The 17,032-nt window shown below is 46.6% G+C and overlaps 1 protein-coding gene across 1 annotated transcript; it reads right to left on the bottom strand.

Annotated features, from left to right (window-relative positions):
- Nucleotides 1–281: 281 nt before the first annotated feature.
- On the bottom strand, nt 282–16,750 carry TNFSF15 (TNF superfamily member 15). Its single transcript, XM_025888641.2, has 4 exons — nt 16,410–16,750; nt 5,699–5,741; nt 4,886–4,933; nt 282–1,269 (listed from the first exon to the last, which is right to left on the bottom strand). Exons 1-4 carry the CDS (start codon nt 16,629–16,631, stop codon nt 815–817), a joined length of 768 nt encoding a protein of 255 aa, XP_025744426.1. The 5' UTR covers nt 16,632–16,750; the 3' UTR covers nt 282–814.
- Between the last annotated feature and the right edge of the window lie 282 nt (nt 16,751–17,032).

Genomic DNA, 17,032 nt, shown 5'->3' with positions numbered 1-17,032 from the left:
CTTATCTTCTGGATAAAGGTAGTACCCAGAACGTAAAAGGTGCTCAAGTAAACTGTGCTGAGTAAATGCTATTGTTGTATTTTTGATATACATGTGGAACTCACACTTGCTGGTTTTCATGCCTGTGCACAGAATAAAAAGAGGGGTTGCTTTTTTCATTTGCCATAGATGGCATGAAAACCAATTTCTTTCTTTCTTTCTTTCTTTTTTTCTTTCTTTCTTTCTTTCTTTCTCTTCTTTCTTTCTTTCTTTCTTTCTTTCCTTCTTTCTTTCTTTCTTTCTTTATGTTCATGAGAAATACCAGTCCTCTTTTCATTTTTTTTTAAGACAAGGCATTAAAGTATATGTTTGGAGACACTGATGAAGGATTTTGCTCTAGGGTTTATACTGTTTTCTAGGGCTCTGGATTTTGTTCAAGGGCCCCTGAACTGAAGCAAATGTTTCATGATCAAATCCCACAATAATTGGGCCCACTGGTGACCGATGTGTGGTACGAAGGGGTGGAAATGTTCCGAGTAGACCTCCATTCATTTGGTGATCAGTGTGTCAGTGTTTAGAAACCCACCCCTTTTCCAAGCAACCAAGGTCATGTGTCTGCTCTGTTCTGCCTTTTTCCGGTTAAGATTCTCATCCATAAGGCATATAAAGTATGAAATTTCGGGCTTCCAATTTCATAGCTAAGCCACCGTTTCTGTGGAATGCTCCAAAACAAAAACAAAAACAAAAACAAAAACCTTATTATAATTACGTATGAGTGAAGAAAATTAGGAACTAGGAGGCAGAGGACCTTCACACGAGGATGCCTGCCTTGCCCCTACAGCAAGAAGGCTCCAAAGAAAGTTTTATCTTCTTTTGTGTAATCCACCAAAGAGATGTCACTGACGTTCACCATCAGCTTGTCCCCTTCCTGCAAGGAGAACATGGCCCCTAGGTAGATGGGTTGGAACCAGTTGCTCCCTACTTCACACACGGACTTGGTCCCCATTAGGAGCTGGGTCGGCTCTGGGTAGCTGTCTGTTACCTTAGTGATGACCACGATGATGGAGTCTGGCTTGTTCAGTCGGCTCACTTGGTGGATTTCACCACACTCAGATGTGGTTCCTCGGAACGTGACCTGGGAGTAAACAAAGTAGTCTCCTGACTCTGGGATCACCAGGAATTTATTTGTGTAGTTCATCCGGTTCTTGGTAAAGGCCAAGCCAAGTTCATGTTCCCAATGCAGAGCCGGAAACTGATTTTTCAAGGGCTGTGTGGGACTTTGTCTGACAACTGCAAAGACAAGAGAGAGGTTTAATTTCCTTGTGTCAGAACCTGTGGACTTTGCCAAAAAGAGTCTCATATTATTTTCAGAGTAAAGTGATTGAATAAAACCAACAGCTGACAAGCTCCTTAAGGAGGAATGAGTGGAGGAGGTGTAAGCAGACACATACTTTTGTTCGGAGAATAGCATCTTAGGGGCAAAAGACTTCGCTTCTCTGAGCCCGAGTTTTCTTCCCTGATCATTTAGAATTTTACCTGAGCTCTGTGATCTTGGAAAACAGTGGACGTTAAGAAATCTCACTCTTTGTGTTTCAGAAAACAGCCCATTGCGATCAACCTCTTCTCCAAATGACTTAGACCAAACTGGTGGGTGCCCTCCCCCCTTGGGTACCTATGGCAAGACCAGACACCAGATCCTCCAGATCGCCATTCTCTGCCTCATAAATGATCAGCTGAACTGTACTGTCCCCACTGATCCATGGGAACATAATGCTTGTTTTTTCTTTTTTAAAGATTTTATTTATTTATTTGAGAGAGAGAGCACGAGTGAGAGCAGAAGCAGGGGGAACGGCAGAGGAAGAGGGAGAAGCAGACTCCCTTCTGAGCAAGGAGCCCAATGCGGGGCTTGATCTCAGGACCTGAGCCTAAGGGCAGCCGCTTAACCGACTGAGCCACCCAGGCGCCCCAACATAATGCTTGTTAACCCAATTTTGGTTAAGCTTCTCTTCTGCCTCCAGGCTTTGGTCTACCCTTAGCCTGGACCAGCAGTCTCTCCTGAGAACAGGCTGGCCTTCGGGTAAAACATTGTCTGACGCTAATACCTTTATCCCACTTCTTCCCACCTGGTTCTTTCTAGCTTTGTTTACTCCTTTCTACAAAAGGAAACCCCTTTTTGCTTAACCCTTGAGACACTTGCAGACCTTCTGGCCAGAGCATTCTCCCTATTGCTGCTGATTTTCTTTCTCCTTTCTCCCACTGTGCAATAATCCTTTTGCACAAGCTCTCTCTTTACTAAGTCAGGATTTGTTTTTCATTTGACGTATCTTTCCTTTTTTTTTTTTAAGCATATAAAAATACCCATGGAAAGGATTAAAAGGGATGGTGTGGGGGCGCCTGGGTGGCTCAGTCGGTTAAACGTCTGCCTTTGGCTCAGGTCATGATCCTGAAGTCCTGGGATCGAGCCCCACATTGGGCTTGGTGGGGAGCCTGCTTCTCCCTCTCCCTCTGCCCTTCCTCCCTGCTTGTGTTCTCTCTCTCTCTCTCCTTCTCTCTCTCAAATAAATAAATAAATAAAATCTTTAAAAAAAAAAAAGGATGGTGTGTATAAAATCCCCAGCTATTAGGTATACCCTCTAAACTGCATTCACTTTCATTAGCCTTTTGTTTCAGACATACCCTGCTACAAAGAGTGGACATTTTAGGGAGTTGGATGTTCCCTATAGCTCCCCTGCAATGCTACGGCCCAAAGTTATTGAAATTCAGACAGTGATTAATAAAAAAATCAACATGCAGGACAGATATTGGAACCAGAGATCCAGAACATTCTGGAAATGCTTCTCTGACACCAAAATACAAGCTGATGTCATTGGCTTGTGGAGTGTAAGGGACCAGGGCTCTGGGCCACTTCAGCTCTGGCCATGTAACGTTTTTAATCAGTGATGTAGGTCCCTTCTCTCTGAGTCTTGATTTCCTGTCCCTGAGCTAGAGATAAAGCCCCTTCCCCGTCTCATTTGGAAGATCAAGTGAATAGAGGAGACATGGACATTTTTATCATGAGGCTGGCTATGGCAAGTACTCAATACATAGTCACTTTCCCCAAATAAGCCAGCATCTCTCATCTTGACAGATTAAAAAATAAGCCTATTTCACTGTATATATTTTTATATGTTCTTATGTTTGCATTGTTTACAAATATACATTATATACTTGGACATATAAATGAGTGCTTTTATGAAGTATGTGTATCGCAGAAAAAATGAATAGAACCAAACCATTGATTTCAAATAAGATAATCTGCAGTAAAACTAGTATGTTTTAGGAAGATAAAAGCATATTTTAATTTCCTACGGTGGCTTTGGAAATCCATAGTGGTCCCCGCTATGTGCTATCAGCCACCGTTTGGGGATAGGTTATCTTTAAGGAAATATTTAGCAACTTTCACACCCGGTGACTGCCTAGAAATCTGGTTCCTGGATTTTCTTAAGCATCTTTGCCGATGCTGACTGGACCCTGGATTATTTTGCACAATGACACATGTTTAGAATGCATGTGGTCTCTCTGGTCCCCCACCCCGCACTCAGTGCGCCCTGGAGAGCTTTGTTGCTTCTTTGTAAAATCTCTGAAAGGCATTTTTATTAATCACTCCTGATCATCTCCACTCCTTCTTTGTGGATGATGCAGTAGATTAAAAAAATCCTCTGGGATGAGGCAAAAACAAAAAAATCGTTTAGTCTCTAGACAAAGCGAGTTTTGTTGAACTGGTATGCAATTCACTGTGTCAACACGGCAGCAAGTGGGAGTTAGGGTACGAAGTAGGTTGTAATGGGAACAGTGCAGGTCTAAGAGTCAGACTCAAATCTCAGCTCTTCTGAGTCATGTATGTGATTTGGGACAAGTGACTTGACTTGTCAGAGCCTCAGCTTCCCCCCTTGTTGGGCTGATATGCAGATCAAATGAGATCACGGTTGCAAAATGCCTACCACAGTGCTGGTACACGTGAGGAGCTCAGGGGAACCTAGATTCCCAGCCCCAGCTCCCCCATTCAGTAGGAAGAAGGGTGATAGCCTCACACTCTGTTGTTAGGATTTTTCCTGCCCAGCGGGTTCAATCTCTCCCATTCTTAAAGGCAAGTGGTAAGTGACTAGTGACTTCATGTCTGTCTGGTCCTAATCCTCATTCAGGACTCACCACAAACACTTGCCTCTTGGTCACATGTAAGTCACATGTTTGGGCCCTGGGGATAGCCCCCTGTGGGCTGCAAATTTTCTTATAGGTCAGGAGAGTATGCTTGCTTTTAACTCCTTAGGTTTTCAATGGGTTTTTAACACATATTTGTGCACAGTCTTGCTCTTTTCTCTGGAGTCTTAGATGTATATGCAACTCCGGGCATCAGATGTCAGAAATTTCAACAGTGGGCTTGGGAAACTGGCCAGCTGGTGATATTATGAGGCCGCTCTGAATCTCTTCACATCAACAAAAATTCTTTGCAAATGTCTACCTGAATGCAAATGTCCAATCACTTCATCGTGAATGGGGTACAGATGGACTTGATACTTTTAGCAGCCCAGGGGATCTTTCATCTTTGACCAGATTCAGAATTATATGAATCTCTGAGTCTGAGTGAAGCCGTTTCTGAATGCCTGAGGGTGTGTATGAAAGGGAGAGACAGGAGAGGAAGGAAGAGGGCTGATAGAATCTGAAGGAAAATGCCCAAGAGCCATGGGCCTTTGGAACCCTTAAGGGAGGACGACATCTGAAAACCCTCAATTGAGAGGAGAAGTCTGTTACCAAGGTGTGTAGTTTCTGGTTTGAAGCTACTAGAATAAGTTTTGACAAACCCTCTGAAAGAAATCTTGGGCCCATGGCCCATACATGATCCCCTGGAAAACACACCAGGGAGCAATACCTGTCAGGTGTGCCCTTGGCTTATCCCCACCAGCTCCGGAAATTGCATCTGTAAGGAAAGGAGAGAGATGCTTTGTGTGAGTCAGAGGGTGGCTGGAGTGAAGACAGGATTTTTGGAGTTGCATGGTGCCTACAACTGGAGAGAAACATTCCTCTCCTTCAGCTTGGTCCACTGTGGATTGTTGTCATTTTCCCAGGGACAGAGAAGCCTCAGGAGAAAGAGTCTTGAACACAAATGAATCTTGGCCCGTAACTTTGGGCAAGTTTCCAACCTGCCCAAGACTCTGTTTTCTCATTTCGAAGGTGGGCACATCCCTTGCTAGCATGAATGGAGAGTGCTCAGCATGATTCCTGGCACATGGCCGATGCTCAATGAACTCACATTACCCTTCCCTCCCTGCTACTGCTTCAGGGGGAGCAAACTGACCTTTGGCCTTATTCAAGGTCCCTTTAGCCATATCCACTGAAGCGTCTGGATGGCCTAACCAATAGGGTAGGGAGGGGTAGGATTAGGCATTCTTCTAATACTTTTATAGGAATTAACTGATTTAATCCACACTAATCTGAGAAGGTAGGTACCATTATAGCCAATTTACAGGTGAGTAAACTGAGACAGAGGCAAGTGACATTATTTGCCAAAGGCCATCACCTCCATAGGCCATATACTTGGACACAGCACCATTTTGTCTTTTTAGTGACTTGGGAGCAACCTCACTTCTCCTCTGGGTTTTCATCCCTCTGAACCTCCCTCATACCCAAACTACTGAATGCTCTGTTCCCCACAAGAGAAGGCAACAAATACGAACACACTTACAAGCTCGCTGATGTGAGGGTCCAAACTCTTGCCCTTTTGAAGTCTATTGGAAAAGAAAGATATGATTCAGCCCACCTGTGGTCCTTTTGTCACCCAACCCCACAGCTGCCCATAGCAAGGGCATGATTAAGATGCCTCTGCTACCCAACCTGGGCATTCTGAGATGAGGGACATGGCAATGAGACTACTCCATGGAGGGGAATCTTGTGCCCAAGCGCTTCCCTTTCCTCCTCCAGCACCCCTTCTCTCTCCTATACTCATCTTGGAAGCTCAACTTTGAAGTTCTGTCCTGAGAGCCTTCCCTGTTCTGTTCTAGGACACTCTGACATCTATTATTTGAACAAATGATGGCACTTGCTTTATTTTCTTTTGTCCACCATGATTTAAAAATTGGAACTACTTAAAAAAATGATACAGAAAAAGAAATAAGGGCTCTGGTCTCCTTCCCACTAGCCCCTTGTCTCCATGAATGACATGAAGACATGTCCATCCTTGCAATCCTAGCTTGCGAGCCATTTCAGATACCACATGGGGCAGGCAGGGCGGGGAAAGGGTAACTGCTTTGGAGGCAGACAGACCCGAATTTGAATCCTGCTGTCACCATTTATTAACAATATGATCTCGAGCAGACACCTTTCCTCTCTGAGCTCTGGTGCCCTCATTTGAAAAATGGGAACAATAACAACCCTAACCTCAGATAACTCCCACGTTTGAGATAAGGATCAAATCAGTTGTGTGAGTCAGGACAAAGAATGTGCAGGAAATGAAGGAATCACCATGTCTGAACACAAAGCTCAGGAGCAAAGCTAAGTCCTTGGCTTAAAGGGATAAAATCACCACCTTACATTTTACGGTTTCCAGGAAAACCTTCTCTGATATGATATTGACTCAATTCAGAGTCTTCTGATTGGGTTCTTGTAACTACATAGTCCCCACGGACAGTGATCCTCATGTCACCAGTTCTGTATCTTAGAATCCGTGTGTGTGTGAGATCGTACTTGTGAATGAGGAATTGTGTGTCCATAGCGTGTGACAGAAGACAGTTCTAGCAGTGGCGGACGTAGGAGCCGATGGGTTTTGTGTGTCTCCATGTGACTCTAGTGTGGTGCTGTGTGCATGGATGTCTCTACACGTGTTTGTGTGGTCATGTGCATGTAGCTGTGTCATAGCTCAGCAGGACTGTGAGCAGGTCTGTGATGGCAGTGACCTTGTTAAAGCCCAGACTGCCAGGCTCTTTTTATTCCCAAGCCATGCTACCTAACCTCCACTGGAAGGCTTCTTGAGGGCAGAGATCTTGTCTTTGAACGACAGACCCATTGTCTCTCCATTGTCTACTTCCTAATTCTGTGAATAGCAAGACAACTGCTTGCCTTCAGTGGCCAGGCTTGAAACTTGCTGCTTTCTCCTCCCACAAACCCAAGGTGCCATTTCTATTTTGCAATTTTTCTCATTCGTGCCTCCTCACCCCCCCACCCAGGCCTCAGCACACTGTTCTTCTGGATTCTCCCATCAGCCTCTTAACTGATCCTTTTGCATCTGGTTCTCCTTTTCTTGAAATCATCTCCTCACCCGCTCTCAGAGTGCTTTTTCTAAAGCATCACTGTATGGGGACACAATTCTGTCCATAAACCTTCAGTGGCTCTCCACGGCCTTCCAGACACAGGCCCAAATACTTATCTTGGCATTCAAGGTCCCAGTTGACCACCCCATTCTTGTAACCCACTATTTATTCCTCTCCGAGTACTCTGTGCTCCCGCCATGAGAGGCAACCACAGTGAATGATTCAAAGGACCTGAAAGATGCAGTAAGTGTAGCTACTTTCTGTTGAATGAGGAGTGGCGCTGTGCTATGCTACGCCCTTTGCACGCATCATCTCCTTCAGCGTTGCGACGATTCTTCAGGTAGACGCCATTCATACCCTTATATTGAAAAGGGGGCTCAGTCAGGTTAAGTAACTTGCCCAATGTCCCACAGCTGGAAAGTGGAGAAGTAGGATTTTAACCCAGGCCAATCCACTCTAGAATTCCTGTGCCATTGCACCTTCTCACTTCCGGACAAGCTCCCCCTTTGGTGAGGTGGACGGATGAGTACCAGCAGCTCCATGCACTGTGACAGTAGGGGAAACACAGAGCTCAGAAAACAGGAACCCAGCCCAGAAGTGGGGGAATCAGGGGAAATTACTTCTGAAGTTGAGTCTTATAGGTCCCACAGGAATTAGCCAGGTGATAAAAGGTAATGACCATTCCAGACAAGGCTAAGAGCTTGTGCAAGAGTACAGAGGCCCAGCAAGGCATGGGAGCAGCTGGGAAACTACAAGGATTTCTGCTGCCAAATGAACCCATTCAGCATAGGGTCGTGAGTACAGTTGCTTTGGAAAACCTAAACCCAATTGATGCAACTACTTGTCCAGCATCAATAACTTTGATGGGCTTTAGGAGTGGGGTGGGGTGGAGAAGCAGCCTAGAAATGAGCTTATTCTGTAGCCTGTTTCCTATGCTGTTCCTTATTTGCTGTTATCAGAGCTGATAAAGAATTGGTTTGTGGCAGGCAGAAAGCTGAAGGGGAAGAATTGGGAGAGCATGGTTGCATCCTCTTGTGTATGAAATGGTACAGTCCTGGCTGGTCTTCTGCTTCATTTAGTACTCTGCTGAGAAATCTTCTCGAACATCTGCTTATTTTTGTCTCAGCAGACACTCAGCTAAAAGACTGGAGCATTCCCTTTGGCTCAGAGTCTCGCTGTCATTAGCATGTATCTGCGATGTGAACACATTTCCCTCTTTGCTCTCCTGGATTTCTATAACTTGGGCATACAGTTATTTTCATGTGTGGTTGGATGCGTATGGATCTTAGTGGCCTAGAATCTGCTACACATCTGGAGCCTATCACAGTGCCAGTTAGCAGGTGTTGAAGACCTCAACAGTCCAAGAGTCCCCAAGAACATCAGCTGGGACTCTCTTTCCAGGAACAACATCTAAAGCCTTCCACTGCTGCTTCCCTTAATAATGCCTCCTCCTGGGAGGAAGATTTTTGTGACGGGAAGCAGGAATGAATGAAGAGGATATTTGAGACGAAGAAACAGTAGCTTATTTGGAGGAAGGTTTATGCATTTGAGCTGGCTCGATGCCTGCTCTCAAGGTGACTGTTTGCAAGAGCTTTTCGCTCTCAAGTACAATCCAAGCTGCCTGTGGGCAATGACCTGACCTGTCTCTTGCTCACCACCAGATTTCTGGTGCCTCAGACCATGCCTGGCACTTCTGCCGGATTACCCAATCAGCACTCAGTGACTTTTGCCCGAGTTTGGCAATCCAAAAAACGAAGAAAAAAAGACCTTTTGATTTTACAATACATGCCAAGTTTTGAGTTCTTGTTTAAATTTTAAATAATTAATTTAACAGTTAAATGGCCATAATCTTTTAGTTAGTGGCACCTCCAAGTTTTTCATCAGGCTTTCATCATGGCTCCAGAAATGTTTGTGGAAGGTTGTGAGCTTTGGCCAGGAATCAGAGACAGAAAACGCAAATGTGGATGCCTGTGGGGATTCATGTTAGTAGAATAGTGGGGCACCTGTGGCTACCAGCATTGGTGAGCCCAAGCAAAGCAAGCTGGTGCTTTTTACGCCTTAGTTTCTATAGGTCAGGGGATTTTTCACTCTTGTTTGAGTTTCTTTCTTTGTTCTTTCTCACTTTTTTTTCTTTTTTTTGTATGCTGATTGGTAATCCCTGACACATTTTTGGAATTACTCTAATACTTCAGCCAGGGAAGGAAGAAGGATGGAGGGAGGGAGACCGCTATCTAGTCGAGTACTCCCCGGGGGCCAGGTCCGGTACTGGGGTTTATGTGTGCTCCTTGCCTACCACTCCAGTTACTCTCCAAGGAGTAGTATCACCTTCTTAGAGGCTTTGTAGGCCAAAGGTCAAAGGGCATCACCTTTTTAGAGGCTCTGTAGGCCAAAGGTCAAAGAGTAAATGGAGGGTCTGGGATCTGAACCTTCAGACCAAGTGCAGACCCGGGCGCGTATCAGGAGCCCCATAAACATTAGCTGAGTACACGCCATGGACCGTGGAATCCGAAGCCAGATGATCTTTGAGATTCTCTTATTGGCATTTCCCCAGAAAAAATCCCTTGAGTGTATTTTAGCTAATGACCCATTTAGCCTTTCTCCCATGTCCTATACCCACTGTCTAGTACATTCATAAACAGGAAGAGAGATCCGTTTCTTGCCGTCATAAGTGCTGCAATTGCAAAAACATCAATGTTTTATGACTCGTAACATCTTCCCAGCACTTCTAGGAGAAATACACAGACCATTGCCTCCTTGTTTTTGGCTTTCACTTTTCTCTGTTTGCACTTGCACAAGGATAAATCCAGCCTGGAAATGTTTTATTCCAAGGCCATTTCAATTCATTACCCTCCTGGGTACACTGGACGGGGCTTCAAACCCAACGTTCAGAGGGGTGCAGAGCTGAGCATGTGGTGTTGGCAGCCAAGCAAATGTGGGAATCCCAGCCCTAGGGTTTCCTAGCAATCTGACTTTGGTATGTCACCTAACCTCAGTGAGATTCTGTCTCCTCATCAATGAAGGCAGGCAATCATGCTTTCCTCCCGGAAGCATCGTGATGCCTAAGGAAGACCACACACATACAGTGTATATCCAATTCACCTTCCTTCTTTCTTTGGGTTCAGTCAATATTTATGGTGCATGGTGTTGGTTCTGCATAGGTTCTCTTTGGTTTCACCACTTCGGTGATACACAGAAGCCATCCTTGGGTCTCTTTATGACCAGCGGCAGATTTGGATCATTTAGGAGCTCTGGACGGCCTCCTCCTTCTCCCAGCAGAAGAGGCTTCCTCCGTCTACAGCTGGCTTCTGGACTTCTGCCCCTTCCAGTGCAAAGGGCTTGAGGGAATGGAATGTACCCTCCATGCATTTCAAAACCCACCCTTGTTACTGCAGTCGGTGGCTGGGCCTCATTAAGGAGACCAGGCTGGGAGATGACTTCTTACAGCGTGTGGTCCATCAGGTGAGGACCCGGGAGCTCCCGGTGCTGGGCATGGAGTGATGTGTGTGTTTATTTATTTATATATATATATATTTTAGAGCGGGAGAGAGTAGGGGAGGGGCAGAGGGAAAGGGAGAGAGAGAGAGAGAGAGAGAGAGAGAATCTTAAGCAGGCTTCACGTCCAGCGTGGAACCCGAGGTGGGGCTTGATCTCACGACCCTAAGATCATGACCTGAGCCGAAATCAAGAATTGGATGCTTAGCTGACTGAGGCACCCGGACGCCCCGTGTGTGTTTATTTTAACAGGTGAATGAATGGATCCTGGAGTCACCAGCTTGGAGCTGCCGCAGATGTTTGGGATTCATGCCCACAGCGGGCTCACCCTGCCTTCACACAACTTCACCAATTCTGGGCTTCTTGCCCTTCACCCCCAGCCTGAGCTTCTGGGTGAGCTGGCTTCTCTTCCGGGTGTGCCAGGACTCTCGGAGGCCAGAGCAGGGGCAAAGCCACCTAATGCTCCGCGTTTTGCAATTTCCAAAGCACTTTTTATTTCAACCATCTGCTTGTTTTCTCGAGACAACCCTGAAAAGGGATTGTCAGAACCGTCCCCGTTTCCAAAGAGGAAACAGCCCGAGCGAGACGAAAAGGCTACACCCAAGACGGAGCAAACAGGGAAATCATGTCTGTTGAGCATCTGCCTCATGGCATTAGCTTGCCGACATCCTCTTTCAGAATTCTCAGCACGGGGCTATGAGGGAAGTGTCTTCACCTCCCCATTTGACAGACAGGGAGCGGATGGCTTAAGGAGGTCAGGTACCCTGTGCACCCCTTCCTCTCTCTCTGTCCACCCAGCTAACAGTGAGTGCCTTCTGTGTGCCAGGAACAGTGAGGTGCCCCCAGGGGAGGAAGGAGACTCGAATTTATTGAGCACTTACTACATGACAGGCACTTTTTAGGGAATCCTTATTAAATGCTCCTGACCACCCCAAGAAGTGAGTGATTTGCTGGGTTAACACCACAGGCAGACCAGCGTGGTCAGCTTAGGAGGAAGTTTTGAATCTGAACGTCACACCCAGTGCGACTTTGGGCACATGGCTTAGGTTTTCTAAGCCTCGGCTCATCATCTCTGAAATGGAGATAATCGTAGCACTTTCTTCGTTGTGTGATTTCAAGGACTAACCCAGATGAGGCATTTAGTAATAACAGCAAATGTATCACACGGACGTATGTGCCAGACACCAGGCTAAGGGCTTTATAGGCCCGATCTCATTTACTCTTCTCAAAACTCTGGGTATGAAGAAGCTTAGAACGGTGTCTGGTGTCTAATAAGTTATTATAAGGTCACAGCTGTGGGGGGGGGCGGAGCCATGGCATTCCCTCAAGCCTGCGCAACTCTGAAGCCTCAGCTGGCACCCCTATGGGGTCCTGGATGGAGACCGGGGTGGGGGTGGGGGTCTCAGGAGCAGGTGTGTAGGGGAGAGGCGAGCAGAGATCAAGGGCTAAGAGCCTTGCAGGGCTTTTCAGGAAGGGGTGAAAGTGAGATTGCAGGAAAGCAAGGAGAATCTGGGGCGAGCATGCAGGGATGCCAGAAGCAGCACGGGAAGGGAAGGACAGAGATGGGGCAGTGGCGCAGTCCAAGGAAGCAGCGCCTCGTGGCACCCCTGCCAACGTATTGCACAACACTTCGGGCCCGCTCTGCCCCAGGCTGGGGGCTGAGCCAGCACGGTGCATTGTGTCATGCCTGGAGTACAGACCCCGAGTGAGCCAGAGCAGTGCCTGGGGAAGGCAAAACCTGGTCTCCGGGGACCTGTGAGCCCGCGTGGGGTCCATGCACCCAGCCTGAGGGCAAGGAAAGCCACTAAGGGCCCAAAGAAGGCCCAGGCCATGGTCAGTGCAGCTGGGTAAAGAATGGATTGGAGGGTGGGTTATCGGTACACGACCAGGGTGGAGAAGGAGGTGCGGAGGTAGCTCACAAATATCAGAGACCAAGAAAGGCCCTCCAGCACCCAAACCTGCTCTCTGACCTGGTGATGGCGGATTCCAGAGCAGGTGGGGAGGGTGACAGGTATGACGTAATGTCCATGAGCAAGGAAGTTCCTCAGTCGTGATAATGATAATCGCTACCATTTATTAATCTCCTACCTCCTGCCAGACACTTTAAATACTTTATTTCTAAGTATTCCATTTCATACATAAGGAACCTGAAGCGCAGGGAGGTTACGTAACATGACTAAGAAGTGGCTGGGCCAGATTTCAAACTGATTTTTCCAACACATGAATCTACCCGACATTCTCCAGGAGTTTGATGATCCTAAAACATTTTACTCTCTCTCTCTCTCTTTTTTGTAGATGTAACATACACATTTTGTGCAAAAGTGGGTAAGTTTAAAAATGTCTCTCTCTTTCACCTGTCACCCAGGTCCCCAGGCTAGATGCTGGCAGAGCAACCAATCTCTTGTCCTTTTCTTGACATAATCTATGCATTTATAAACACATTCAGAAAAGTGAATATATAATATATATATATATTTTTTAGAAAATGAATGTCCCCAATTCTATATACTGTTATATACCTTTCCCTCCCCCACTTAATTATACATCTTAGAGAAATTCTCCATCCTTACATATAGAGATGCGTCATTTTTTAGAAACGGTGGCAGCTGCAGGCTTTCACTGCATGGAGCCACCAGGCTGTATTTAATTGATGTCATGTCTATGGACACTTCCCCTAAAGGTAGTTATCCCAAACCTTTTCAAATCTGATTGCTGCTCTGCAAGCTTACCTGGGTAAGGATTTTGTCACATTGAGTATTTCCTTACACAACCCCTGAAGGAAGAGTTCAGTTTAAAATAGATATATAATTTTAAGTTCTGGTCACTGTTTTTGTTGCTGCTGATAAGACCCTGGAACATTCCTACACCAATCGCTGTTGCTTTTTGGTAGTTGCCTGGCGTAACCATGATGATCACGTCCCAGGAACCAGGTGTGTAACTCTCCCCGCGTTCCCATCAGACAACCTGTTCCTGCACTTGCCTTCTTAGCATTGCCAGGGTGTTAACATTGGCATCCTCTTTTGGCAGAAAAGGAAACAAATTCAAAGAAAGGAAACCGCATGCCTATTTTTACCCAGCCAGAGGTGGCTGTGCTGGGATTCAAACTCAGATTTCTACGAGCCGCGATATTTCAGTTATGTCCACTCACACTCTCCTTGGTGATTTAGCTTTCCCTCTTGAATCCTATCTTCCATCTTTTCTGAGCTGGTTATTCTCCATTAGCCCCCTGGAACCTCTTTTTCCCCTTCTTGGCTCAGCACTGTGTCCCGAGATGCTGGGCACACTTGCTTCCTGGCTTTTGAGCCTGACTTCCAGTCTGGCCGGTGGGATGAGAGGCGGGGAGAGGAGCGTGGCCAGCTCTCCCGTCCTTCTTCCTGCTCCCTCCCTGATGTTTGGCAGGCAGGCTAGCCCTCTCCTACATTTTCCTTCTCCTTGGGTTCCCTGAAAACCGAAAACCGCTCCCTCCATCTGCCCCCTCCATCTGCCCCCTCAGGCCAAGAGGTGATGACTGGCTTCCCACCATTGCTAACCCCAGGATGCTTTCAGCTCTTCAGTTCCCTTTTATCTGTTTACATCTCAGCAAGTAGACTCTTCTTTGAACCCTTTTCAGACTCCTTACACATTCTTCTTTAAACTCTCCTGTTTGAATGGGCCAGATGTTTCTTTTCAGGACTCCGATTGCTACATGTGGCTGCACCTCACCCCCATTTCCCTTTCTCTTCTTCTGATGACCGAGAAGTTCTGCAGTCTGGCCAAACCACGACGCTACGCTTCTCTGCGTTTCCGCTCTCCAGGGAGATTGCTTGAAGTGTCGCAGAATGAACTATTAGCCTTTTCATTTCTTGAGTAGCTAAGATAGGACAGGCACTCATGCCTTCCCTCGTGGGGCTTCCTGTCTAGTGACAGCTCGTGTCTCCAACTCTCTTCCTGACAGGGCAAGTCACTGGCCCCTCTGGACCTGGCATCTCACCACCAAGGGGTGGTGACTGGCTTCCCACGGTTGCTAACCCCTAGGTGCCTCCAGAGCCTGATGGTCTTCTATTTTTTTTTTTTTTTAAAGATTTCATTTATTCACCCGAGACACAGAGATACAGAGAGAGGGAGCGAGCAGGAGCAGGGAGAGAGGCAGAGGGAGAGGGAGAAGCAGGCTCCCCACTGAACAGGGAGCCTGATGCAGGGCTCGATCCCAGGACCCAGAGATCATGACCTGAGCCGAAGGCAGACGCCCAACTGACTGAGCCACCCAGGCGCCCCCCTGATGGTCTTCTAGATCAAGAAAGGCGTTTTTTTTTTGGCATCTGCTGAAATAGGGGATCTCAAGACCACATTTTAAGCAGAGGCACTGTTTCCCTCTAGAACCCCGGAGAGTTCAGGTTATTGGAGGCGACTCAATGCCTCATTCAAGAACAACCGTCTCTTCCTGGCTAAAGCACAGACTTCCAGAACACCGACTAGACACTGTGGTTTGGCTTCGTAGAAATCAGCTCCATGGTGGCCTGGAGGTCACAGCCTGATCTGCCATGCCTTGAACTTCTTCTCTAACATGAACGGCATTTCTGGGTTGTCTGAATATTTCTATGTTTTCTAAAAGATGGCATGTGGTCGTGGACGCCACCATCTGAGTCAAGGTCTGTTTGCTGACCCTGAGGGGGTGGGGAGAGTTACACATTAGCCATGGCTTGCTTGCTCTCTCCTTATGTTTCTGCTTTGAAGTCAGCCAGCGTTGCTGAGAAGACAGGTTTCCTGGTAAACCAATTGAAAAGCCTGTTTTCTCCTCTGGAATTTAATACTTGGGACTCAGATGAAATCTGTCATCACAAACCATTCAGGTGTGTGTGTGTGTATTTATAAAATGGTATTATTTGAATGACCCTGTCTTCAGTCTTCAAGATTTTTAATATTCCTACTCCAGAATAAGTTTCGCCTTGACACCAATACCCCCCACTTGGAACCATTGTTCTCTCTATACCTTATATTCATTTTTGACTAAGCTCCTCTACCCTTAGCCCCCAGCAGGATCTGAGAAATAGACAACCAGGCAAGAGGTTCTTTCTTGAACATTGAAAGAGAATATTTCTAAACCCAAGAAAGGGGGTTGATTAAATAAATTATAGCACATGCATATACAGGACTATAATACAACCATCTATATCATCATGCTGCTTTGAATTTACTAACAATAAATAAAATCATAACACATTTGGAGATTCAAAATAATCTCATCTTATTAAAAAATACAGAATTATATTCCCCAAGATGTCAGTAGTGGTCACCTCTATGTGGTTGTGGGTAAGACAATTATCTTCTTTTCCTTATCTGTGTTTTCTAAATTTCTTCAATGACATGTGTTAGTTATGCAATTTAAGGAGGCTTATTATTTTTTTTAAAGAAAAAGAATGTTCCCAGATTATCAGTACATGATGATTACAATTATCTAAAAATATGTTATTGGAGATTGTTCCCATAGAAACGGAAAGAGGGACAATTCATCCCCTGGCATTACTGAGGATAAACACCAAATCGGATCTCTCTAGCCCTCACATGCTGCTTCCTTTGCAGGGGAAGCAGGGAGCAGGGTGGGTCAAGGGGGTCTGTCCAGAGCTGCAGTGCCCACCAGGTGCCTGCAGTAGGTCCCCGGATCCCCGGGTCAGGGCTTACCTGGAACACACAGGCATCTCCTTGGGCCCGGAGCTGGCCCACGAGTAGGTAGGTGGTGAGTCCTGCCAGGATGGGGAGCGATACCAGGCAGCAGGTGAGAGCCCAGCGCATGCTGCTCCTGGCTGCCAGCCTGGCTCTGGCCTTGGGTGTGCAGCTGCCTTCCTCGGGCAGCATTTCCACACTGGCTGTTTCCCCGAAGCCCAGCCCCAGATTCTCCGCCATCCTCCTGCTGGTCCTGAAGCTGGCTCTGACTTCCCCTGGGCAGAGAGACCCTCCATTAAATAGAAGACAAGCTCTCACAGTGGGTGCATTAATCACTGCCTACTCCTCCCCCCCGGGCCTCTCCCCTCCCCACTCCACAACACACTGGGCCCTGCCCTGCTAGGGAATGCACCGCCTACAACAGAAACCAAGTTTGGCTTTAAAAAAAAAAAAAAAAGAAGAAGAAGAAGAAGAAGAAGAAAGCTTTCCCGAGTGTATTTATATACAGTGTGCTCATGTGCTCCTTCATTCGTTTACAGAAGGAAGTTAGGAAAGTCCCTGGAGGAGGAGAAAAAGAATCCATCAAGTCAGTGGGCAGGGCGAATTAAAATATAGCTGTCCCTGCCCTGGAGGCCTGCCAG

Source organism: Callorhinus ursinus, unplaced genomic scaffold, assembly GCF_003265705.2.
Source record: "Callorhinus ursinus isolate GAN/ISIS: 27379988/994484 unplaced genomic scaffold, GSC_fseal_2.0 scaffold24, whole genome shotgun sequence".
Lineage (NCBI taxonomy): Eukaryota > Metazoa > Chordata > Mammalia > Carnivora > Otariidae > Callorhinus > Callorhinus ursinus.
The sequence above is the reverse complement of the archived record's forward strand: the minus strand, read 5'-3'. Positions and strand labels throughout refer to the sequence as shown.

Excerpts from the sequence above, each read along its gene's own strand:
- TNFSF15 (XM_025888641.2), bottom strand. The coding sequence starts at position 16,631 with ATGGCGGAGAATCTGGGGCTGGGCTTCGGGGAAACAGCCAGTGTGGAA. Across the intron at positions 5,742-16,409 it reads GAGATGCCTGTGTGTTCCAG|ACTTCAAAAGGGCAAGAGTT; the intron begins GTAAGCCCTGAC and ends CTTTTCCAATAG. Across the intron at positions 4,934-5,698 it reads ACCCTCACATCAGCGAGCTT|ATGCAATTTCCGGAGCTGGT; the intron begins GTAAGTGTGTTC and ends CTTTCCTTACAG.